Here is a 26,191-nt window from a genome sequence, read left to right as displayed (position 1 = left end):
CCAACCTCAATCCATCTAGGTGTGGGTTTTGGTTCGGCTGTTTAAAATCTACGGTAATTTCTCTCATACTTGAGCAGGCTACCTGTTAAAGCATGCACTGCTGGGCCTCACCCTCAGAGGTTCTGAGTCAGTACGTCCAGGGTGGGGTCTGGGAATGTGTGCCCTACCCAGGCCATGCTGAGGTAGTTTGTAGCTCGTTCACCGGTCTGTAGAGAGGCTCAGTTAGAAATGGACTTTGATGGTCGTATTTTTTTTTTAAACATCAGCGTGGACACAAATAGCAGAGAGAGGCTCGGAATTCATTTCTTAATTGGGGGATCTGGTGCCGAGCCTGAAGCCCTGCATCTCTACCAAGCTTCTGGGTGATACCGGTGAGGTCTTCACCTTGGAGCAAGGTCCATGTGGGACATGAATAGCAAGGACTAGGGCAACAAAGAGAATCCACTCCTTAGTTCCACACAGTGAAAGCCCTGCTTATTCCTCTTAGTCTACAGTTCCCTCCTGACCTGCTTGCATCGATTATATTTTAATATTGTCTTCGTTTGTTCTTTTTCTTCTACCACCACTCCCCCTCCCCTTCCTTTTCTTCCTTCCTCTCTCTACTTATTTCCTTCCTACTCTCACTCACTGGTTTTCTTGACATCTTTTTTAAGTTTTTAAGATCCTGGCTTTCTCTCAGGACTATGTCTCTGTTTAAATTTTTTAAATAGCAAACAAAATTTAACAACAACAACAACAACAACAACAAAAATAAAGCTCTGACTTCTCATAAGGAAACCCTCCCCAAACTGTCTTAGACTTTCACGATGCCAATAACAATGTCGGGAATGAGCCTAGGAAAATCATGCGAGCACACGTTAGGGAAACAATGCAGTCAGTCAGGCCCAAAGGGAATGCCCAGATTTCTCTTGTTCTAGAAGTTCCTAACGGGGACCGTCCTTCTGAGACTAGAAAATGTTCCTATTTATGGATTAATCTAGCAGACATTTTTCAAAAAGACACTAGTTTTTGTAAACCTGACTGTTTTCTGGCTTTTAATGTTGCTACATCCTAATTGAGAATAAACAGGCTTCCGTATGTTCTCCTCTGGACTCTCCTTGCCCTAGGGCTGGGCAAGCTGCTTAGCAGCAAATGTTGTGGGTGTATGCAAGTCTTAGCACCAGAAGACAGAAGTATGGCCCAGCCTCAGAACCATCCAGAAACCAGAGGACTAGGCAGACATTTGTCATTAATTAGCTGTATCTAAAAGTTAATTCAGAACTATCTCCTTTAGCTAGGAAAAAAAAAAATTGCTATTTGACTGCTCCTGGTTCAGTCTTGCCAGCAAAGGCAGACCAAGGTCAAGTTAACATACGCACCTGCATCCTCTCCCACTTGTCTCCCCATCAGTACAGGACTTGGGGCATGGAAAACCCAAACAAAGGGTTTTTCCTCATTTTTCTTTTATTGTAGAACCAGCTATTTCCCACATTGTTGCTGTCCTTGTTGCTCTGACAGATTGAGGAACAGAAGTCATGGCCAGATTGTTTTGTTTCCATTCTGATAAATCTTAAATTAGTGTGTGTGTGTGTGTGTGTGTGTGTGTGTGTGTGTGTGTGTGCTCACAAAGATTTTTTTTTACAGTTTTTACAAATTATAAACACAAAGATGGTGCTCCAAAAACCATATGTGGTCTGTAAAGCCTAAAACATCCTCTATCCCTTACAGAAAAGTCTGCCAACCTCTGATTGTGTGAAAGTGAAGTTTCTTTATATTCTAAGTCATTAGAACAAAACAGCAAAGTTTATGGAACCTGTGAGTCATAAAATGAATTTACAGGAAGCTCATTATAGGATTAAGGTGCTAGTCCTCTTCTTCTACACAGTACAATTTCTTTAAATTCCCAAATGAAATTAGATTTGAGTCACTTAATTTGCATGGTTTCTGCTGAGGTCAGGGAGGTCGTCGGAGAGTAGACGAATGTGTAGAATTAATGACAAAGGGATAAGATCAAGATAAGAGAGCCCGAGGATTGGCTTCTGCATCCAAAGTCCTTGGTTTTCAGGTCCTTGGCTAGCCAACTAGTTGCCTAGTTACGGCCCAAAAAGTGAAACTAGGTTCAAAGGCTTTGAGAGTTCTAGGTTCTGAGATGACCCATGCAATGATATCACAGAAAAGCTACCTTTATATTCCATCCAGAATGCCGTAATCAAGGAACAGCTACGGTGATCCACCTCAGCCGACAGGACAAGGTCATCAGCAAGTCCCAGATGTTAATCATGGTGCAGATAATTAATGACATGGCAAGTGTTTGTTGGCTTCATGGAATATTTCTTTTTATTGTTATTATTTATTAATTTATTTTCATTTGTTCACTTTACATCCTGACTGCAGCCACCCCCTCATTGCCTCTCAATCCTACCCTCTCTCTCCTCCCTCCCTCATCCCCTCTCCCCCTCTTTCCCTAGTCCTCAGAAAGAGGGAGCCCTCCTCCCCTAACATCTGACCTCAGCCTATCAAGTCTCATCTAGACTGTCTGCATCCTCTTCCTCTGTGGCCTGGCAAGGCCACCCCGCTAAGGGGAAGTGACCAATGAATGGACACTAGAGTCCATATCAGAGATGGTCCCTACTCCCCGTATTATGGGACCCACAAGGAAACTGTGCTGCCTATTGAGTACATCTGAGCAGAGGGTCTAGGTCTTTACCATGCATGGTCCTTGGTTGGTGCATCAGTCTCTGCAGCAGCAGCACCACCACCACTCACCCCCACCCAAATTTGCTAGCTCCATTGGTCTCCTTGTGGAGGCCCTGTCCCCTCCAGGTTCTTCTATCCCCCAAACTCTTCCATAAGACTCCCTGCGCTCCTCCCTGAAGTTTGGCTGTGAGTCTCAGCATCTGTTTCAATCCCCTGCTAAGTGGAGCCTTTCAGAGAACCTCTATGGTAGGCTGCTGTCCTGTTCCTTCTCTTCAGCCACTTCTGATGTCTATTGTGTTTGCTCTTCTGAATGAGAATTAAGCATCCTCCCTGGGGTCCTCCTTGTTATTTAGCTTCTTTAGGTCTGTGGATTGTAAGGTGGTTATCCTATATTGTGTGGCTAATATCCGCTTATAAGTTAGTATATACCATGTGTGTTATTCTGGGTCTGGGTTACCCCACTCTAGATGATCGTTTCTAGCTCCATCCATTGCCTGCAAATTTTAAGATTTCCTTATTTTTAATAGCTGAATAGTATTCCATAATGTAAATGTACCACAGTTTCTTTATCTATTCTTCAGTTGAGGGACATCTAAGTTGTTTCCAGATTCTGGCTATTTCGAATAAGGACATAGTTGAGCAAATGTCCTTGTTGTGTGGTGGAGCAACTTTCAGGTATATGCCCAGGGGTATTATAGCTGGGTCTTGAGGTAGCACTATTCCCAATTTTCTGAGAAAGTGCCAGAATGAGTTCCAAGTGGGGCTGTGCAAGTTTTCACTCCCACTAGCAATGGAGGAGTGTTCCCCTTTCTCCATATCCTTGTCAGCATGTGCTGTCACTTGAGTTTTTTATCTTAGCCATTCAGATAGGTATAAGATGTAATCTCAGAGTCATTTTTATTTGCATTTCCCTGATGGCTAGGGACACTGAGCATTTCTTTAAGTGTTTCTCAGCCATTCAATATTCCTTTGTTGAGAATTCTATTTAGCTCTGTACCCCATACATTTTGAATATTAGCCCTTTGTCAGATGTAGGGTTGGTGAAGATTTTTCTTAGTCAGTAGGCTGTCACTTTGCTATTGACAGTGTCCTTTGCCTTACAGTTTTTCAGTTCCATGAGGTTTCATTTATTAATTGTTGTCTTAGAGCCTGAGCTATTGGTGTTCTGTTCAGGAAGTTGTCTCCTGTGCCAATGAGCTCAAAGCACTCATGGAATATTTCAAAATACAAGGGATGGGATAACGATTGAGATGTAAGATGAATAAATTAATAATATATATAATAAAATTTTAAAAATTTTAAAAGAAAAGAAAAGAAAAAGAAAAAAAGAAGACATTTCAAAAGCAACATTCGAATGCTCGATGGGCATCCATTATTTCCTCCACCCCTCATTCCTCTATGACAAGGGAAACTTTTCAAATATTTTATTTGTTTTATGTCTTTCGCCATAGGGTCTCACTAGAAGAAGAGACCACATAAGTCTGGCTGACTCAAAGCTCACTATGTAACCTCAAGAGCACGTGAGAAGCCAGGCTTGGTGATGCAGGCTGGTACTTCCAGCTACTCAGGAGACAGTGACAGGCAAATTGCAAATTAAAGGCTAGCCTAGGCTATAGAGTGAATACAAGGTCCAACCAAGGCAAGTAGTGAAATGCTGTCTCAAAATAAAAAGTAACAAGAGGACTAAAGGCAGACCTTGTCTAGCTTGTGCTGTGCCCTGGGTTTAATCTCTAATACCACAGGAAATAGAGACGCAACTGAGAAACAGAGGCCTGTCTTGGCTGTGTGAGAACTCAGTCACCCATCTGGCAGAAATGCAGGCCCAGGAAGTGAGTCATCAGTCTCACCTGCCTGAAACTAAATCAAATTGGAACCTAATTGTCACGTTCCCTTGCTGAAGGGCAAGCATACTATCTCTACGGAATTAACTCCAGGAAATAGGCCCTGCTCAACTTAATTCAATGATGAACTAGCGTGATTAGCGCCTGGTCCAGGGGTGCATATGGTGATGCTGTCAACCACAGTGAAGTTCGTGATGGGTGAAGAGATGGGCTCTGGACTCAAGCTGCCTAAATGAACAATCCATACCATCCCCCACTGGCTGGCCAGGAGAAAGCTGGTGAGCATCCATGCCCTTAGCTAGGATATCGGTAGGATGAGACTAGGTACTGAGTAGAGAGAACATAAAGGCCATCAGAATGGATGAGCTAATCTCCATTCCAGTGAATAATGAGAGGATCCATTTTGAAGGGCACTCCCGATAGCTGTCACTCTCTCACCCAGGAAGCATTCCACAAGAGCTTACCATCTGAAATCAAGGAGTGTGGGGGGGGGTGGTACAAATAGAGATAACCTAGAACTGACTCCAGTAGGGAAAACCAGGCCCCAAGTAGCTAACGTAGGACAGTCACAAGCAAAAACAGAGTGATCTGAGGTCCCAGGATGGAAGACTTTAATTAGGTGATATCAGCAATTATTGGAAATTTTACTTAAGAAGTTTAGGGGGTAAAAAAAAAAACTAAAAGGAAATCATTACATGGATGGTATTGCTTAATACTTCAAGAATGATCACCCCCCCCCATGAAGCAAGAAAGTTCACCATTAATGCATTTCACCTGCCTTTAAGATTATTAAGTATAGATATTCACCCTTCTGCTTTCACCTCAATACTTTCGCTTCTCCCTGGCTGACCTGCTTCTACTCAGAGGTAGCCACTACTATCACCCCAAAAACTATGTCTAACCACAGACTCACTTAGAAGAGGTTGAAGCAGCTGTCAGATGGTAAGGTAAGGCGTCTGGGGTGGGCGGCTTCCCCTGGCCTTGCACCCTTTGCAAGGCGTTCATTTTATTTCTTGCAAGACTTTGGGAGATTCCATGGCCACGCACACTTCCCCATGTGTTCTGGTTTCAGAAGGAATTCAAAGATTTGTTGAGAGCTTCCGGGCGCCAGCTCGTGGTTGTAGAGTTCTCGGCAAAGTGGTGTGGCCCCTGCAAAAGGATCAGTCCTCTTTTCCAGGTAAGCATCACTCGTGACAAACTCACAGTTGCCAAGGGAATTTATGTCCCTCCCCCCCAAATGTTCCCAGCCATTCTTAAATGGTTTTTCTACTTCTGAACTATGAGGACGTAGTTCTGTTGTTGCTTTGTTCGTTTGCTTTTAAGCATCTCAGCAAACCTGTAGCTAAGATCCTGGAATCTCATTAGGAGGCACCACAAGATTGGATATTTGTCAGTGAGCAGATCACCAAGGAATGCCAGGATATGCAGACGGATTATAGTGTGCAGATGAATAGGAATTCATATCATTATATCTTTCCAGAGTTGGAACCTAGAACTTGCAAATATTGACAGAAACCACAGATAGACACAATATTTATGTTTAGCTGTAATATGTTTGTGCACCCCTTGCGTGCCTGGCACCCATGGGGACCACAAGAGGGCATCAGATTCCCTGGAACAAGAGTCACAAACAGCTGTGAGTTGCCATGTGAGTGCCAGGAACTGAATCCTGGTCCTCTGAAAGAGCAACCAGTGCTCCTAACCACTGAGAACTCTCTCCAGCCCCCATCTCAGGGATTTTTAGTTTCTTGTCTCCTGGTTGTACAAACATCTCCTGGCTATTTGTGGTCACCTCCACGACATCTTTAAGTGTCGTAACTTATACAATATATAAATTCTTTATGTTGAAATATATTCAAATATAAAGAAAATTTGATCCCTTGATTAAACAACTAAAAATCTTCTTGTCTGTTTTCAGTGAGGTTTTTAAACATCTTGGATTTTCTCTCTTGGCCTCTTGAGTCTGTCAAAACTAATTCTAACAACAGTCGCAAGCCACCAATATTAGGTTGTAGGTGAACTTGTAGCAGATGGACAAGCTACATGACATTTCTTTTTTTGATGTTTATATGTATATAGTTCATGTATGTATGTTTCCACGTGCAGGCTCAAGGTAGATGTCAGATGTTTTCCTCACATATTGGAGCGAGGTCTCTTTCAGAACTCAGAGAGCTCATTATTCAAGCTAATCTAGCTAGCCAGAATGTTCTAAGGATCCACAGTCTCTGCTTCCTGAGTGCTGAGGTTACAGGCAGGCCGCTGTACCATAGGCGTCTGCATGGGCTCTAGATAGCTCAGCCCAGGTCTTTACATTTGCAATGCAAGTGCTTTACCCACTGCGCTACCCTACCCCCTCTTTTACGTGACTCTTCAGCATTCCTAATATACCTAAAATTCTTGGACTATCCAGAAAGAAAATTTTTATGTTTCACAGACCATTCTGTCACTCAAAACTGAGAGAGAAGGCTCCCTAACTGTGCCACAGAAATAAAAGAAAAATAAGTCTTTTTTAAAAAAGACACATTACTCTGAAAATAATTTAGCAATTTTTATAAGGCATATAAATTACATATATATGTAATAGAATATTAGAAAAAATAGACTTATAAGTAACTTAGTAAAGTATCTTAAGTCATTAGCCTGTGACAAAAATATTAACATTGAATTTATCTATGACCTAACGATTGTGCTCTTGACCAAAAAAAATGAGCCTACACATGAGCATTCATAGTCTGCCTGAAACAGTTAAAAGCTAAAAAAAAAAAAAAAAGCTCATGTCTTCCAATAGATCAATGATTACATAAGAATTTAAAGGAATTGTGTATATTCCATTCATTGTATGAAGAAAGAGCAGAGCAGGGTACCTGTCGAACAAGGATTTTTTTTTTTTCCTGTGAATAAGTGACAATTGGAGGAAAATGTGAATGGAAGAATTTTGTATTTGCTGAACCTGTAACTCTTGGCCTTTTGTAAGGGAGAATAGTCATGCATTTCATGTGCTTTTGTTAAACTCATTGTCTATGAGGGGTTGGGAGGGCAGTGCTATCTCCTCAGAGATCAAGTCAGGAAACAGAAATAAAGCTAAATAAGGATTTAACATCAGAAATTAAACACTTATTAAGTCGCTGGCAGAGAAGGCTATCGATGGGACCACGCTCTGTGGCACAGGCTGCTGCCTATGTAACTCTGTTGGGCTCAGGCTTTTGGTTCTCCTATTCCAGCCTCCCAAGTGATGGAATTAGAGTTGCCACCACACCCAGCTCAGAATTCTCTTATTAATCTGAAAAACAACTTTGAAACCGCAAAGGTCTTTGTGTTTATTATTTAAGAATTTTCTCCCATTTCACCATCTCAAGAGACCACAGAAAAAGACCCCTTCTCGCACCTCCACCTAAGAGTTCCCATGCCTTACATCTTCTTGCTTCCCCATCCCCAGGGACAGCTCCATCTGGTATTGACTCACTTGGCCAAGCTTTGGACACCTTGTGTGTCACTTTCCAAGAGTAGTCTCCTTTGCCAGAGGTGACTAGAGATGCTTGTGACATGGTTTTTAAACAATTCAATATATGATCAAGTGCCCACAAAGTATGCACACGGGTGTCTGAACATAAATCTGTGCCGACATAAGTCACTGCTGTCCTTCACCTGTATCCCTGAGCCCGGACACTGCTTTCACCACTGCTGTCAAAGACATTTCCAGAACAAAATAGAAGCAGGAGAGGGCCCATTCTTCCTACCACCTTTCATTTCCCCGGCTTCCCATTGGCTAGCTGGAAATCAGCTGACAAGGGAGTCTGAAACCTCTAGTTCAATACATGATACATTACAGACGGGGTGAGGGGTGCGTGGGAGAAAACTGGGCTCATGGTCGTCAGGGAAACCTCCTCCTGCCAGCGGCATCACACCTCCCAAGGCACATATCAGGTTCAAAGAACTGCAACTTTTACTAGGATACCCGGACCGTGGCATAGCATGGTTTCTAACACTGATCTAAGTCTGCCACATCGTGCCCCCCCCACTCCTCCCGCATCACCCTAGACACATTTCAAAATACAGGTAATCCCTTGACACCTTCAGGAAAATCCTGTCGTGTCTCCCCACCACTGACATGGTAGGTCTGGCCCCACTGCCCACAACTCAGTGACTGCAAATGTTAAAACCCCAACCTTCAGTTTTGTTCTTAAGGTTCCGCAGTGAATCCTTGCTCCACCCTGAGGAGTTCCAAGTTCTAGCCTGTGATGACCCCCCTCAGAATGATGCTCAGCTTTCTTTACCAACCAAGTCACACATTGAAGGAGAGATAAACATGTTTTTGTTTAGATCCCCAGTGTGGGATGAGGAACAGACTTGTGAGAGCGCAGGATGTTTTTCCACTTAGAAGTCGAATCGCTTTGTGGGGTACCTTGGATGTTGCCAGCTGAAAACATCCTAGCAGAGACTCTGAGAGGAGATGTGTATATGAGCCCAAAACAGGAGGCTTGGAAGAGGACTTGGGATTGTTTTGGCTGTTCATCAACACTTCAGGAGATGCTCCTAGAAAGAACTGCTCCAGGGAAGGCTTTGGGCTCTGGCTGAGGCTCTGGGCCTCTGCTGCTGTTCCAGGTTTCAGCAGCAACCTTGGTCGAATTGCAGGTTTGCTGAGGGCCTGCTGACTATGTCAGGAGAATTGTTCCTTAAAACCGATATCCTTAATGTTTCATTATTATGTTCTTTAATCTCCTTTTCCTATTGTTTGGGTTAGTCAGATTGTAAGTGAGGTGTGCTCTGCTAGTGAGTTCATAATAAAGTGAAATTGTTTAGAAAACTGAGCCTACATCACCTTTCTGCCTTTATAGAACACCATTTTTGGGTGCAAATGTTAATAGTATAATTTTATTCTTTTGTCTCAAAGGCAATGTCTTTAAAATACCAAAACGTCATGTTTGCTAATGTGGATGTGGACTCAGCTCAGGTAAGACCCCTAAGTCCTCTGTGTGCACCAGCAAAGCCCAAACGCAATGTCACTGGGTAGCTCTGGGCCATCATTTTCTGACACTATCTGTTGTTGTTGTTGTTGTTGTTTAAGAAAAAATGGGGAATGGCATGGGCAACAGAACAGAATTTGTTTTCCTGATAAATGTAGCAAGTTATTCTACATAATTTTCTTTAAATATTAGCAAACAAATGGCACTTCTTCCTGCTGTGGCAGACAGTACCAGTTAATCCCAGCAAACGTTATCCACTACTTACTCCTCAGCCTGTGGCTCTGGGCAGACATTACAATGCAGCCATGGTGAAATTAATTTTAGGTTATGTTATTAACCTAGCTCAGTGGTTACAGACATTTTGCCATATCTCATTTTGGTAATTTGTTTGTTTTGTGGGTAGTTGCGTATATAGCATAAAGAATTCCAGCAAATCCTTTCCTCGTGTCTCTAGATCCATCTTTCCTCCTTCTCGTCTCTCCTGCCCCAAAGTAATAAGCCTCATAGTCTCCAGCCAAATATATGTCTTATCACCATATAAAATATCTCTACAGAATTATTTTTTCTAGGCTGTTAATTTATAACAAAGACATATAACTATATTAATTAGCTTTCTGTCACCATAGCAAAGTGCCCAAGAGAAAGGTAAAGGTTTGTTTTGTCTCACCTTTTTGGAAATTTGAGTCCTTGATCAAAGCGCTGTTGCTTTTGGGCCTGTGGAAGGCAGCACATTTGCACAGGACTACGTGGCTGAACAAAGTGAGACCAGCAGCAGCAGGAAGAAAAAGAGAGGAAGAAGGGGCCAATGTCCCACAATCCCCTCTGAGGACATAGCCCCAGAGAACCAAAGGTCCCTTGTAGACCTCACCTCTTAAAAGTTCCACTTCCTCCCAGTAGCTAGTTTCTGGAGACCAGGCTGCTACCCCATGACAGGCATTCTGCATTCAAACTATGGCAGAGAAGATAACAAAAGACCTGTCTGAGCGTTGGATTGAAGTTGAGATTTAAACTGATCAGAAAGGCAAACATTAGTTATCTTTTGTGTCATAAATCATCATAATCTTGTCAACTTGTCACAAACCTGGCACACCTGGGAAGATCTGGGTTATTGTGATAATACTTGTGTAAAATTTGCCGCAGAGATCTCTGTGTGAGCGTAAGTGTTGGTTTCTCTTGGGGCTATATCTTCATGTGTAATTGTTGTTACTACACTTTAGTAGTATAGAGAGGAATTGAAAACCTTTTTCCAAAGAAACTACATCATTTTACATTCTCACCGCGACAGTAGGAGAGCTGATTTCCCTACATTCTTGGCAACACAAGTTACTCTCAGAATAGCTTTGTCTTTTAGGATGAAGCAAAACACACACTTTTCTAATAATAACTTCTAGATTAGTTGTTGCCATAGTGATCGTAATTAAAAACACAACTTAGTGTTGTGCACATGCTTCTCTGTGTTGGTATGTACTGTGAGTAGAAAAGAGACTTAAAGTCAATCAAATAATAGGACTGTCAGTGAGAGATGTTCAATTCTGTTGCCCATGGACAGCTAACTTTATTCAGTCTCTAGACAAAGGAACCAAAATGGTACCACTTAGAAGCAATTTGATTTGAATTAAAATTGTGGAATTCTAGCCCATGTCTTTGGGCTCCAAATGTTTCCAAAGTAAAGATGAGTAGTGAGGGATTTGGGGGAGGGGAGGCTGGTAACAAGACTTACAGGAAAAAAAAACTGTGTAAGCCTTAAGTATGTCATGCCTGCCTTCGGTGTGACGGATGGAGGACGGGCCTTTTCCTCCCTCTTTCTGCAGTATGGTATTTCCACCCTAGGCTTCCTGGGGCTCCTCTGCCACCATTCAGAGTTGTTACATACAGCTCACTTAGCCACTCAGCATCACTTCCATTTGACCTTCAGCTCCTTCCTCTCCTACAGCTCTGCAATGAGATACCCCAGGAGTGCCAGAAAGGTCCTCTTTACACAAGGTTGTCCTGGAGGCTTTGAGCGTACGCTAAGGAAACTCTGTAGAGTGTCAGGTGCTCCTAGGCTTTAAGACACAGCTTCTTAGAAGTCACCAAGTAGCACACTTGGTATGGAGAAGGGTCACCGAAACTGTGACTTCACACCATTTCATTTCTTTTTCAGGAACTGACTCGATTTTTTCAAATCAAAGCAGTACCCACGTTTCAAATGTTCAAATGCAACCAAAAGGTATGTTTCCATGGAAACCAGCAGGGATGAATTAGCGGTATAACCATCAAAGCTAAAATGAACACTCTGGTGTTCCTTGGTTAGATGAAAAAAAAATTTTTTTAATATAGTTCTTAGTTACAAACACCACAGTGAGTGTAAAGAAAATGCATGACTCATAATAAATCTTTCCCCACATGAGACATGCTATTCATAAGAACACCACTATTCCCTCTGCTATAGGGCAGAAGTACCTAAAGCCTGCCAAATAAAGGCATGATGAAATTCTCACGCAAAATATACAGCCATTAACAGCATGTGGTAAAGCAGTCACCAAAAATTATCACAAGGCAATACAGCCTCATGACAGTGTGCACAGCCTGGGTTCAGTCCCCATTGTCCACACACCAATTTTCCCATTCTTAGCTATGGGACCTTCAGTGACTTACTTAATCTCTGTATATCTTTGTTTTCCTATTTGTGAAATAGAGATCCTTTTAAGTTTTCCCTCACAGGGTTGTTGTGAACATTAAATATGTCATCATGACTGCAGCATGGGGTCCATCCTGGCATTAGTGGTTTAATATGTTTTCCTAATTGTTCTCTTGAAGGTATTAATGTTATAGACTGGCTTAAATGCTCAGTGCACGATAAAGCTAGTATTTTCAGATGTGACTGGGGACATTGATAATTACATGTGCTTCATGAAATGTCATTTTGCCATAAACTTAGGCACAAAATATATGTTGTCTTTCATACCAATATCCCATCCCTAGTAGCATAAGCTGTAGAAACACCTCAAGGAAGAAACAGTAACTGAAATTATAATAGTTACAACATTACCTCCAACGTCGATGACAGAAGCAATCTTCCTGTCTTTTTCAGCAGAATGTCTGAGTTATCAGCGATCTATTCTATGAAATAGTATGCAACTAAAATACTATGAAGAATATTGTGAAGTTTAAAAACCATGCTTAGGTTTTTATAAAAAAAATTATGTCTAAACTGGGGGAAATGAAGGCATTTAATTGATTTACCAGCTGTAGAATTTTATTTTTTTGTTTCTCTTGGTAAGTATTTGCTGTAATATAATTGGTGGAATAGATTTAAGATACTTTTAAGCACTACCTATTCCTTCCCATGGCTTTTAGTGGAAAACAAAGCTATCTAATATGTTTCTTCAACTTGCCTGTGTGTGTCATCACTACTTACCATCTCAAAGATGAGAGCATATTCTTGCATAATCAGTTCCATGCATACACCTTGACTGCATCCCCTCCATAAGTTACCTTCTTCAGGCTCGCTGTTTTTACACCCAATGTCCATACTCCATTGTCTGTCAGGACCCCTATTTCCTATCTTTAGTCTCAAGGCTACATCTCTAGGTTTGAAACAATCAATTAACTCTATCCTAATCAGGAATTTAATCAAGTTTAATCAAGCCAATTCCTATCAAACCAGAACTAATGCCAGAATTTGGCTTAAGGACCTAAGTCAAAGTATTTTCTTTTGATTCTTTGAATTTGAGACGTACAGGAAAGAGGCTGTTATACTAGCTGGTGGCCACATGGAACCTGATAACAAAGCTGTCATGCAGAGGAAAGCAGAATCTAGCCATGAACACTAGTGTCTTTAAACCCTGGGGTTTCTGGAGATATAGGGAGGGCTCAGCAGTTAAGAGCACTTACTGCTCTGGCATGGATTTAGTTGCCAGGACCCACATGGTGGCTCATCATCATATGCAGCTCCAGTTCTAAAGAATCTGACACCCTCTTCTGGCCTTCCCAGGCACTAAGCATGCACATGGTACACAAGCATACATGCATGTAAACACTCATGCATATAAATAAATAAATAATAAACCCGGGGTGTATCCACAACTTAAGCCAAAATAATTCTCAGTAAGGTCTTCATTTTTATAAACTTGGTGTGTTTTAGCATCAATTACAACCCAAAAAAATCTAATAAACTGAGACACAGGAAGATAAAGGGGTTGGAATCCTGTAGTTCCCTTCCAGAATATGCCTCCAATGACCTAAACAACCACTGGACCCCACCTCCCAGTGGCTTCATCATCCAACAGTGTCCTGGAAAGCAGCATCTACTATATGGACTTCTTTGTGGACTCTTGACATCTGAAGATAGCACTAAAAGACTCAGATTTAAATTAGCTAATAATCGACTATAAAAGAATAAAATTAACTGAGTTGATATTACCAGGGGCTACTGTAACTCCCTAATGTCCAATTCCAGGGCCACCCAATAAGCCTCTGACTGTAATAAACATAAATATGTCCCAAAAGGTTTCTTAAGAGTTGATATTTTCAGGCTGGGTGTGGTGAACGCCTTTAATCCCAGAACTTGGGAGGTAGAGGCAGGCAGATCTCTGTGAGTTTGAGTCCAGCCTGGTCTACAAATCAAGCCTAGGACAGCAAAGGCTACACAGAGAAACTCTATCTCAAAAACAAAACAAAACAACAACAAAACCCCAAAACAACTAATCAAACAAAAACAAAGAATTGATGTTTTCCTTTAGTATTATTAGCAGAGCATGCTGACTATGGACTTTAAAAACTAAACAGTTGGGATGGAGAGATGGCTTATCTGTTAAGAGTTCAGTTTCTGCCACTCATGCCCTGTGGCTCACAACCACCTGCAACTCCATCTCCAAGGGATCAAACATTCTCTTCTGGCTTTTGTAGACACCTGCATGTACATGTAAATATACACAGACACACAGAGAGACACATAAATGAAAAATAAAAATAAAGTCTCGGGGATTCCAAGCACGGATCACACAGAGCATCTGATTAGCAGGGAATCCAGGACTGCACAGCGACCTAAAGACCAAACTGAGAACTACAAAACAACAGTGCTGATTTTCAGGTGAGAGGGATCCAAATTATGTGGGGCATGGGTGGGTCTGACCCCTGGCCACCCAGCTAACCCACTGAAAAAAATCCCTGGGGACAGCCCACATTAGCTGCCTTCTTGGGAAGGACTGTGGGAAATCCTGCAGCTTCAAGGCCCTCCCTGCCATCTATTGCATACAGGATCCCAGACAGAAAAACTGGGGGATATACTTGCAGCTCTGGCCTCTCACTCCCCTTCCCCATCTGCCCTGCCCTCCCTCCCCCCCCAACTACTGTTTGCCAGATCTTGGATAGGGAGCAAACAGGCAGGGCTTAGTCCTGGAACAGGACACAATCCACATTAGCTGCCTCCCAAGAAAAGAGTGTGGGGCACCCAAGTACCTTTGAGCCCTGAGCCATCTCAGACCCCCAGCTGCTTGCTGGCCTAGACTGTTTGGGTCACAGAGCAGATAAATATACCCCTGCCATCCCAAGAGGGTCTGTGGAACTTATGAGCAGCTTGGCGACCTGATCTCTTACAACACCCCCAACTGCCTACCAGCTAGGAACAAACCTTGTGGCTGGTGGAGCTGAATCCAGGCTCTGGTCACAATCTGCATTAGCCACCATCCTACGAGCAACTTCAGGCCTTGGTCTGTACACACACACACACACACACACACACACACACACACACACACCATGAAGCATACCACTCAAATACAGTTTAAGACACAAGGCAAGCCCACTGAGCAGAGACCTGCTTGGGCCACATTACTCATTAGCTGCAATCCTGCTAGAAGCTTCTGGCCCTTATTTCACCTCATCCATCTCCAGGTTATTGGCCGGATCCACCTAGGTCACAGACCAGAGATTTGTTCAGGCCATACCCCACATTCCCTGCTGTTTCCTGAGAAGCTTGAAGCTCTAATCTCTCTCCTTTGGCCTTACCCAAACCGGGCACAGAGAACCATCTGGAGCATAACAGGTAGACAGAGGCCTGCCATTTCACCTCATCAATAAAAATAAAGACTTGAGCAACTTTGAGCTTAGAAATATATCAGCTCACTCCTCCCTTGCCTGACCCAACTGGAATACAGTCAGGGAACCCAGCTGAGCTGAGTTACGTGCAGGCTCTAACACCCACTGTCCAACATCCTAATGGGGCCTCTGGGGAGCTCTAGCAAACAACCTTTGGGTTGGAGTTCTCTTTGCATGCTCCCAATCTGCCTGGCCAACCTGGGACACAGACAGCAACCTCATTGGAGGAACCCCTATGCCTGCTAACACCAGAGACAACCAGATGACTAGAGGACAGCGCAAGAAGACTAGCAACAAAACTGAGAGCCATATAACAACACAGGAAACCAGTGTGATCCTAATACAGAAAGCCCTGGAGATATGAACACCCACTAAATGCGAGGAAACTTTAAATCTGATGTGATGAAAATAATAGAATCTTTGAAAGAGGAAAATAAATCACTCAAAGAAACCCAGGAAAATACACTCAATCAGATGAAGGAATTGAATAAATCCTATAAAGAATTACAGGAAAGTTCAACCAAATGGGAGAAAGAAATGACTAAGACTTTTCAAGACCTAAAGAGGGAATTAGAAGCAACAAAGAAAGCACAAGATGAGGCAATCTTAGAATTGGAAAACATAAGGAAGAGAACAGGAGCTATGCACACAAGCCACACCAACCAAATACAAGAAATGGAAGAGAGAATCTCAAGTGTGGAAGATATGATCGAAATTATCGATATATCAGTCAAAGAAAATGTTAAAACTAAAAAGTTCCTGACACAAAACACCCAAGAAATCTGAGACACTATAAAAAGGTCAAATCTAAGAATAATAGGAATAGAAGAAGGAGAAGATTCCAAGCTCCAAGGCCCAGAAAACATTTTCAACAAAATCATAGAAGAAAACTTCCCCAACCTAAAGAAAGAAAGACCCATCAACATCCAAGAAGTCTACAGAACTCCAAATAGACTCTACCAGAAAAGAAAATCCTCCCTCGGGGCTGGAGAGATGGCTCAGTGGTTAAGAGCACCTACTGCTCTTCCAGAGGTCCTGAGTTCAATTCCCAGCAACCACATGGTGGCTCACAACCATCTATAATATGAATTGATGAGCACTGTATATATAATAAACAAAAAACATTTAAAAATTAAAAATAATTACAAAAAAAGAAAATCCTCCCTCTACATAATAATCAAAACAACAAATGTACAGAACAAAGAAAGAATATTAAACACTGTAAGAGAAAAAGGTCAAGTCACATATAAAGGCAAACCCATCAGAATTACACCTGACTTCTCAACAGAGACTATGAAGCTAGAAGGGCCTGGAAAGAAATCATGCAAACATTAAGAGATCACAGATGCCAACCCAGACTATTATATCCAGCAAAATTTTCCAATCACCATAGATGGTGAAAACAAGATATTCCATTACAAACCCAAGTTTAATCAGTACCTAACCACAAATACAGCCCTACAGAAGGTACTAGAAGGAAAACTCCAACTCAAGAAGACTAATTGCACCCAGGAAAACACAGGGAGTAAATAAGTACACATCCACAAATCCAAAACACAGAAACACACACACTCTACCACCACCAACATCAAAACAAAAGGAACTAACAACCACTGGTTATTAATATTTCTTAACATCAATGGCCTCAACTCCCCAGTAAAAAGACACAGGCTGACAAAATGGATGTGAAAACAGGATCCACCATTCTGCTGCATATAAGAAACACACCTCATCAATAAAAATAAATATTACCTCAGAGTAAAGTGCTGGAAAACTGTATTCCAAGCAAACAGACCTAAGAAACAAGCTGGAGTAGTCATTCTAGTATCTGACAAAATAGACTTTCAACCGAAACTAATCAAAAGAGATAGAGAAGGTTACCACATCCTCATCAAAGGAAAAGCACGCCAAGATGATTTCTCAATTCTGAATACCTATACCCCAAACACAGGATCACCCACATTTGTAAAAGAAATGTTACTAAAAGTTAAGCCACACATCGAACCCCATACATTAATAGTGGGAGACTTCAACACCCCACTCTCACCAATAGACAGATCATCAAGACAGGAACTAAGTGGAGAAGCAAGGAAACTAATAGACATCATAAAACAAGTGGACCTAATTGGTATCTACAGAACATTTCACCCAAATACAAAAGATTACACCTTTTCAGCACCTCATGGAACCTTCTCCAAAATTGTCCACATACTTGACCACAAAGCAAACCTTAACAGATACAAGAAAATCAAAATAATCCCTTGCAATTTATCAGACCACCATGGATTAAAGATGGAACTCAACAACAAAAGAAACAATGAAAGCCTACAAACTCATGGAAACTGAACAACTCCCTACTCAATGACATCTGGGCAAGGGGTGAAATAAAAAGAAAAATTAAAAACTTTCTAGAATTCAATGAAATAGAAGGTACAACATACCCAAACCTATGGGACACAATGAAAGCAGTACTAAGAGGAAAACTCATAGCACTAAGTCCTTTATAAAGAAACTGGAGAGATCCCATACTAGCAACTTAACAGCACACCTGAAAATTCTAGAACAAAAGGAAGCAGACACACCCAAGAGAAGTATATGGCTGGAAATCATCAAACTCAGGGCTGAAATCAATAAATTAGAAATAAAACAATTCAACGAATCAATGAAACAAAGAGCTACTTCTTTGAGAAAATCAACAAGATTGACAAACCTTTAGCCAAATAAAAGGCAGAGGGAGAGTACTCAAATCAACAAAATCAGAAATGAAAGGGAAGACATAATGACAGACACTGAGGAAATCCAAAGAATCATCAGGTCTTACTTCAAAAGCCTATATGCCACAAAAATTTGAAAACCTAAATGAAATGTACAATTTCCTTGATAGCTACCAACTACAAAAATTGAATCACGATCAGGTAATTAAATAGTCCTATCACACCTAAGGAAATAGAGGCAGTCATCAAAGTCTCAAAAAAAAAAAAAGCCTAACACCAGATGGATTCAGTGCAGAATTCTACCAAACCTCCAGGGAAGAGCTAACACCAATTCTCTTCAAACTATTCCATAAAATAAAAACAGAAGGAACATTACCAAACTCATTCTATGAGGCCACAGTCACCTTGATACCTAAACCACAGAAAGACTCAACAAAGAAAGAGAATTTCAGACCAATTTTTCTTATGAACATTGATGCAAAAATACTCAATAAAGTGCTCGTAAACCAAATTCAAGAACACATCAAAACTAACATTCATCATGACCGAATTAGGCTTCATCCCAGGCATGCAGGCATGGTTCAATATATGGAAATCCATCAATGTAATTCATCATATCAACAAACTGAAAGAGAGAAAAAAAAACACACATGATCATCTCCTTAGATGCCGAAAAAGCATTCGACAAAATCCAACACCCATTCACATTAAAAGTCCTGGAGAGAGTAGGGATACAAGACACATACCTAAACATAATAAAGGCAATATACAGCAAGCCTATAACCAACATAAAACTAAATGGAGAGAAACTTAAATCAATTCCACTGAAATCAAGGACAAGACAAGGCTATCCACTCTCTCCATAGCTCTTTAAAGTAGTACATATCTCTTCAATATAGTACTTGAAGTTCTAGCTAGAGCAATAAGACAACTAAAGGAGATCAAGGAGATACAAATCGGAAAAGAATAAGTTAAACTTTCACTATTTGCAGATGATATAATAGTTTACATAAGTGACTCCAAATATTCCTACAGCTGATAAACACCTTCAGCAAAGTGGCTGGATAAAAAATCAACTCAAAAAAATCAGTAGCCCTCCTGTATACAAGTGACAAACAGCCTGAGAAAGAAGTTAGGGAAACAATACCCTTCACAATAGCCACAAATCTTGGTGTAACTCTAACCAAGAAAGTAAAAGATTTGTATGAAAAAAAAAACCTTCAAATCTCTAAAGAAAGAATTTGAAGAAGATTTCAAAAGATGGAAAGATCTCCCATGCTCATGGATCAAGAGAATCAACATAGTAAAAATGGCCATCTACAGATTCAATGCAATTTCCATCAAAATACCCACACAATTCTTTACTGACCTTGCAAGATCAATTCTCAACTTCATATGGAAAAACAGAAAACCCAGAATAGCTAAAACAATCCTGTACAATAAAAGGTCTTCTGGAGGAATCTCCATCCTGGATCTCAAGCTATACTATAAAGCAACAGTAATAAAAACAGCATGGTACTGGCATAGAAATGGGCTGGTTGATCAATGGAATCGAATCAAAGACCCAGAAATAAACCCACATACCGATGGACGCTTGATTTTTGACAAAGAATCCAAATCCATACAATGGAAAAATGATAGTATCTTCAACAAATGGTGCTGGTCTAACTGGATGGCTACATGTAGAAAAATGAAAATAGACCCATATCTATCACCCTGTCCAAAACTGAAGTCCAAATGGATTAAAGACCTCAACATAAAACCAGACACACTAAATCTGTTAGAAGAAAAAGTGGGGAAGATCCTTGAGCTCATAGGCACAGGAAACAACATCCTGAACAGAACATCAACAGGTCAGACTCAAAGATCAACCGTCAATAAATGGGACCTTATGAAACTGAAAAGCTTCTATAATGTGAAGGATACTGTCAACAGAACAAAATGACAGCCTACAGCCTGGGAAAAGATCTTCACCAACTCATCATTGGACAAAGGGCTAATATCCAAAATATATAAAGAACTGAAGAAAGTAGACACTACCAAACCAAATAATCGAATTAAAAATGAGGTACAGAACTAAACAGAGAATTCTCTATAGGAGAATATCAAATGGCTGAGAAACACTTAAAGAAATGCTCAACATTCCTAGTTATCAGAGAAATGCAACTCAAAACGACTCGGAGATTCTATCTTACACCTATCTGAATTGCTAGGATCAAAAACTCAGGTGACAGCACATGTTAGCAAGGATGTAGAGAAAGGGGAACACTCCTCCATTGCTGGTGGGAGTGCAAACTTGTACAACCACTTTGGAAATCAATATGGTGCTTTCTTAGGAAATTGGGAATAACTCCACCTCAGGACCCTACCATACCACTCTTGGGAATATACCCAAACAATGCTCCACCATACAAGAAGGGCATTTGCTCAACAATGTTCATAGCAGATTTATTTGTAATAGCCAGAATCTGGTAACAACCTAGATGTCCCTCAACTGAAGGATGGATTTTTTAAAAACTGTGGTACAACTAACTACACAATGGAATACTATTCAGCTATTAAAGACAAGAAAATCTTGAAATTTGCAGGCAAATGGATGGAACTGGAAAAGATCATCCTGAGTGAGGTAACCCAGACCCAGAAAGACACACATGGTATATACTCACTCATAATCAGACATTAGCCACATAATACAGAATAACTACACTACAAAACAGAGTCAGAAACATCAACCAAGGACCATGTATGATGTGGACCTAGACCCACTGCTCGGATGTAGTAGCACAGTCTCCTTGTGGATCCTACTTGTGGAGAGTAGGGACTACTTCAGGCATGCACTCTAGCCACCAAATTTAAATCACTTCCCCCTGGCAAGACAGCCTTGCCAGGCTACAAAGGAAGAGGTTACAACTAAGACAGATGAGACTTGATAGGCTGAGGTTAAATGTTAGGGGAAGCGGGCTCCCCTGTCTGAGTACTAAGGGAGGGAGGGAGAGGAGATGAGGGAGGGAGGAGGAAGCCGGAGGGAATGAGGGAGGGGGCTACAGTCAGGATGTAAAGAATTTAAATTGCAGAACAAGCAGGTAATCTATATTACTAATCCCACCATATTGGACTAGCCATGAGACTGGCTGAGACGTGACTGTCTAGGTATAGACAATGCTTCTTGTTGGCTACAGAACCCCTATGAATTACTATTAGATGCCATTCTTCATATGGCATGAATGAAGATTTACAGATGTCTTCCTTTCCTGCTCATACAAACAGCAGAAAAACAAGCCTTAATTGTTCTGTGCATAATGCACACCTTTTATACACTTATAATTTTAGGACTGTATAATGCTTGTGAGAAATTATACACTTTCAGAACAAAAGAACCAGACACTGACATTGGATCAGACATGACAGGATGCATTCCTCACAGCATACTGGATATTGACATCCTGTTTGGAAAAAGTGGTTGAAAAGAAAGAAGGGGGAATATAGAAATATATAGGGAAGATAGAATAAAAAGTAGTGAATCTACTCCGCAACCTAATGCCTCAATTGTCACTCACAAGATATTTTTAATTCACTGGTATAGAATTTTTTATATAGATGCAAAATAAGTTCTAGGTACAGTGGTATAGAATTCAAATGTAAGATTATTCTTCCCCCCCCACACACACACACTATATATATATATAGAGTATATATATATACTCTAATATGAGTTCTTGTACCCATACAACTTACTTCCAATGCTTTGAAAGTGCTATAGCAAGCTGTTTAAGAGGAATAAGTTATACAAATTAAATGTTAGTAGATTAAATCATGGTCATGTCAACTGCTAGTCTGCTTTTATCACAAGAATATACATCTTAGGTGCAGCAGACAGATATGACTCTATAGAAAGATAAAGTCTTCAAAAACCCTGGAGACATGCAGAATATGGCATTTAAAAATGTTTCATTACTTTAAAGATTCATTGACAATGAGACAGGTTAACTCCTGGCAACACCCAGCCTACTTCAAAGAAGATGATGAGCATCAAAGAAGCTTCTTATGGAAATGGATTCAAATGTGGCAAACTAGCCACTGGGAAAAATCCTCATTTCTACCACAGACAGAATTCTGCCTTTAAAAAAGGGCAAACTTGGACGCAGGCAGAGTTGATGGCCAAACTTACCAAGACAGGGTAAGAAAGTCCTCAATAGTTCCTGCCTCACAAATATGTCTGTCAGATATATTGGGCCAGAAGGATGAAGAAGATGCTCCAACATTATAGAGAGTTTGGCTGAATATTCAGGTAGAAAACTGTCTCTGTCATCTTCTCATTTGGAAAGCTACTACCTGCACTTTCAGCATACTCAGATAATCAACTTTATTCCTTCTCAAGTCTCTGAAGGAGTTGAAGACCAGGTAGCTTAGTTTTACAATGAAGCTTAATTTTTTTAGGGGTTAAGATGTTTTTAATTCTAGATAGGTGTTCTAAGTTAATAAAGACAATATGTGACGGAGATTGATTTACATTCAGAAATTTAGACGCACCAAGATAGGAAAGATGTCTTCTACAAAGCTATCAAATACAAATAACCAAAACACTAAGAATGTAACAGTTATATAATTCCTGATTGTGTCATGATTCTTCTTGCTATATGTAATCCATTGTATATATGTGTAATAATATAAATGTATATGTAAAAATTAAATTAAATTAAATTAAAATAAATAAATAAATAAAATAAAGTCTCTTAAGAAACTAAACGCTTCGAGTTCAAGGCCAGCCTGGTCTACAAATAGTCCAGGACAGCCAGGACTACACAGAGAAAACCTGTCTTGAAACCCAAAACAAAAACAAAACCAACAACAACAACAAAAACTAAACACTTTGAAATGATTTCTACCGCAGCATCTGAATCTATTGCTAATCTTTCGGTGCATGTAATTACATGAAAACTTGCCAAGAAATAGCAGCAAGAACCAAACAACCTTCTACGCCAAAGGCAAGAACCAAGAAAAAGGATGCAGAGATCCTGAAGGGAATAACACTCTGAAGATCTTACTTCTTTCGACTCAAATCTCAAAATGGGGTCTGAGCAGGTTTAGGGTTCCATGGTGTCCTAGTCAGGATTTTATTGCTTCAACCAAAACACCATGACCAAAACACAAGTTGGGGAGGAAAGGGTTTATTTGGCTTACACTTTGAGATCACAATCCATTATTGGAGGAAGTCAGGACAGGAACTCAAGCAGGCCTAGAATCTGGAGTCAGAGGCTGATAGGGAGGCCTTGGAGGGTGCTGCCTCCTGGCTGGCTCCCCATGGCTTGCTCAGCCTGCCTTCTTACCAGCCCAGGGATGGCACCGCCCACCATGGGCTGGGCCTCCCATTGATCACTAGCTGAGAAAATGCCCTGCAGCTGGATCTCACGGAGGCATTTCCTCAACTTTGGTTCCTTTCTCTGTGATGACTGTAGCTTAGGTCAAGTTGACACACAAAAGCAGCCAGTACACATGTGGTCCCACTTTTCCCAATATATTGAGAGTTAGAGTTAAGCCATGGCACCTCTAAACTCTGCTCCCCTAGTTTCTGTCTCACGATGGTCTGCAGAGAGTCACTGCAAAGAAGGGAGACTGGGGTGGCCAGGCAAAAAAAAAAAGATTCATTCATTTGAATTTTCCTGTCACGAGAAATTAATAGAAAGGCTTTCACTGACATCAACTCTCTTCTCGAGAGTAGGGAAAAATGAAACTCGTGTCTTTGAAACCATCTCCAGAAACGGGCTCCATGCCTTTATCTGGGACATGTAACTGGAAACTGACTTGTAGAAAAAAATTACAGACCATTTACCCCATTTGTTTTAAAGCTAGAATATAATTTCTATTAAGGATTGTTTCAAGAAATGTCTTTATGTTTCCAGTAAGACATCTGGCAAGCAGTCACTGTGTGCTGTGCTTAAAGTTTCACAGCATTAAAAAGTCATATAAATCAACTAGGCAGAGAATATCTGCCTCCTGTGAGAACACAATGTGGTACCCTTGCATCACAATGAAAGAGCAAAGGGTTCTTTTTCTCTATAGATGCCCAAAATCTCAGACTTACTTCTGATACTCAAATTCCACGACCTGACCCTTACCTACTGTGTCTCCAACATATCTGAGTATATATACCCACACTACAGGTTTTCTTTGGCCTACATTCTTGCTCATGTTATTTTTAGTGTATACATATCATAAATAAAATAAAACTTAAAAAAAATAAAGCCATATATCATGCCCTGGGGCCATGGTACTTACTGATCCTAACCTGGCTGCTGAAAGTTGCCATGTAAGAAGCTAATTGGCAAGGATCCAATATTAGAAATGTCTGTAGTGGGGTGGAGAGATGGCTCAGCCAGTAAACTTGTCACACAAGCATATAGACCTGAGTTTGAACCCCAAAACTCACACCTGAAAAGCCAGGAGTGACAATGGGCATTTGAAATCCCAGTGCTGGAGAGACAGAAGCAGGAAAATCCTTGAGGATAGCTGCTAGCAAAAATAGCCTAATTGGCAGGTTTCATAATGAGAGACACTGGGTGATCATGGCATACGCCTTTAATCTCAGTACTTGGGAGGCCTAGACAGGTGGATCTCTGTGAGTTCGAGACCGGCCTGGTCTACAAGGTGAGTCCAGGATAGCTGAGCCTACACAGAAACCCTGTCTCAAAAACAAAAACAAGGGAAGAAAAAAAGAAAGAAAGAAAGAAAGAAAGAAAGAAAGAAAGAGAAAAGAAAAGAAAAAAAAACCAAGCAAGGTGGATAGCACATGAGGAGTGATCCCTGAGATTGACATCTTACCTCTATATACATCAGTACAGAAATGTATAGAAAGAGGGGAGGATTGGGGGAGAGAGAGAGAGAATGAGCACAAAGCCCGGGAAATAAGCTGGGCCACTGTTCTTTTCTGCTATATTACGTCATGGTTTCATCTAAGCCTTAGGTTCTTAAGCATCACATCATGTTCCAGGAAGATTGGCTGTGATAAATAAGTTCATTCCTGTGATGTCTTGTAGGAGTGGTACCCAAGACCTTTCCTAGTTTTTGTAGTCAGAAAATCATGAGTGTAGTGCTCTATTGTACATGCACTGCCCACCCCACCCCACCCCCACCCCCCGCATCAAAAAAGAATCCATTCCAAGACCACCAGTAGGTGCTCGAAACCAATGGCATTACTGACACTACTGATCCTATATATACCATGGAGGGGTTGCCCTGCTCATCCTTACTGTAGATCTTGGAAACTTACGGGTTTTTTTTCATTCCTTGGTAAGTAAAGACTTTTTTAGCCTTTTCATGTAAAATAAGTATTTTGTAGCTCCTCTTTTGCCACCAATCATTACTCTTACAATTTGGAGTTATTATTAAGTAAGAACAGGGTGATTTGAACAAAAGTACCATGGTCTGATGATGAGACAATTACATGCCTAATGGGCAGGTAGAAGGAGCCATCCACTCCTTAAGCATAAGATTTCATTCCACTTCTCAAAGTAGCATGTAATTTCAGCCTTTTTGTTTACTTCAGGAATTTTCTATGTAATATTTTCAGATCTTAGTTACCTAGGTAACTAAAACCATAGAAAGTAGAATAGCACAAATATTATATTTTGATTTGATAGATAGGTAGGTGATAGATAGATAGATAGATAGATAGATAGATAGATAGATAGATAACAAATTTGATTTATGGACCATCCTAAAAATCTGCTAAAGGCTATAAACTCCCTTTTAAAAACATAAACATACACATATACACTGATATATGCAGATTATACTAGGGGATTCCATGCCTCTAAGACAAACAATGGCTCCATTGTACTAATAACTTTGTTTTCATGGTAAGAAGATGTCTGCAGAGTATAGGGAAGGAAGGAAAACAAAGAATTAGCAAGTCTTA

The 26,191-nt window shown here is 40.8% G+C and overlaps 1 protein-coding gene across 1 annotated transcript in view; it reads left to right on the top strand.

Moving 5' to 3' along the window:
- Nucleotides 1-4,753: 4,753 nt before the first annotated feature.
- Nucleotides 4,754-26,191, top strand: part of LOC311606843 (thioredoxin domain-containing protein 8-like) — a gene marked incomplete at its 5' end in the record, with an annotated part of 36,485 nt that continues 15,047 nt past the window's right edge. The window contains 4 exons of the mRNA XM_084798251.1: nucleotides 4,754-4,795; nucleotides 5,590-5,694; nucleotides 9,409-9,468; nucleotides 11,625-11,690. Coding sequence (XP_084654377.1) covers nucleotides 4,754-4,795; nucleotides 5,590-5,694; nucleotides 9,409-9,468; nucleotides 11,625-11,690 — 273 coding nt within the window. The remainder of the gene's footprint in view (nucleotides 4,796-5,589; nucleotides 5,695-9,408; nucleotides 9,469-11,624; nucleotides 11,691-26,191) is intronic.

This window comes from Acomys minous (genome assembly GCF_964271855.1).
Source record: "Acomys minous genome assembly, chromosome: 1".
Taxonomy (NCBI): Eukaryota; Metazoa; Chordata; class Mammalia; order Rodentia; family Muridae; genus Acomys; species Acomys minous.
Note: the sequence above shows the minus strand (reverse complement) of the source record. Positions and strands in the feature narration are given on the sequence as shown.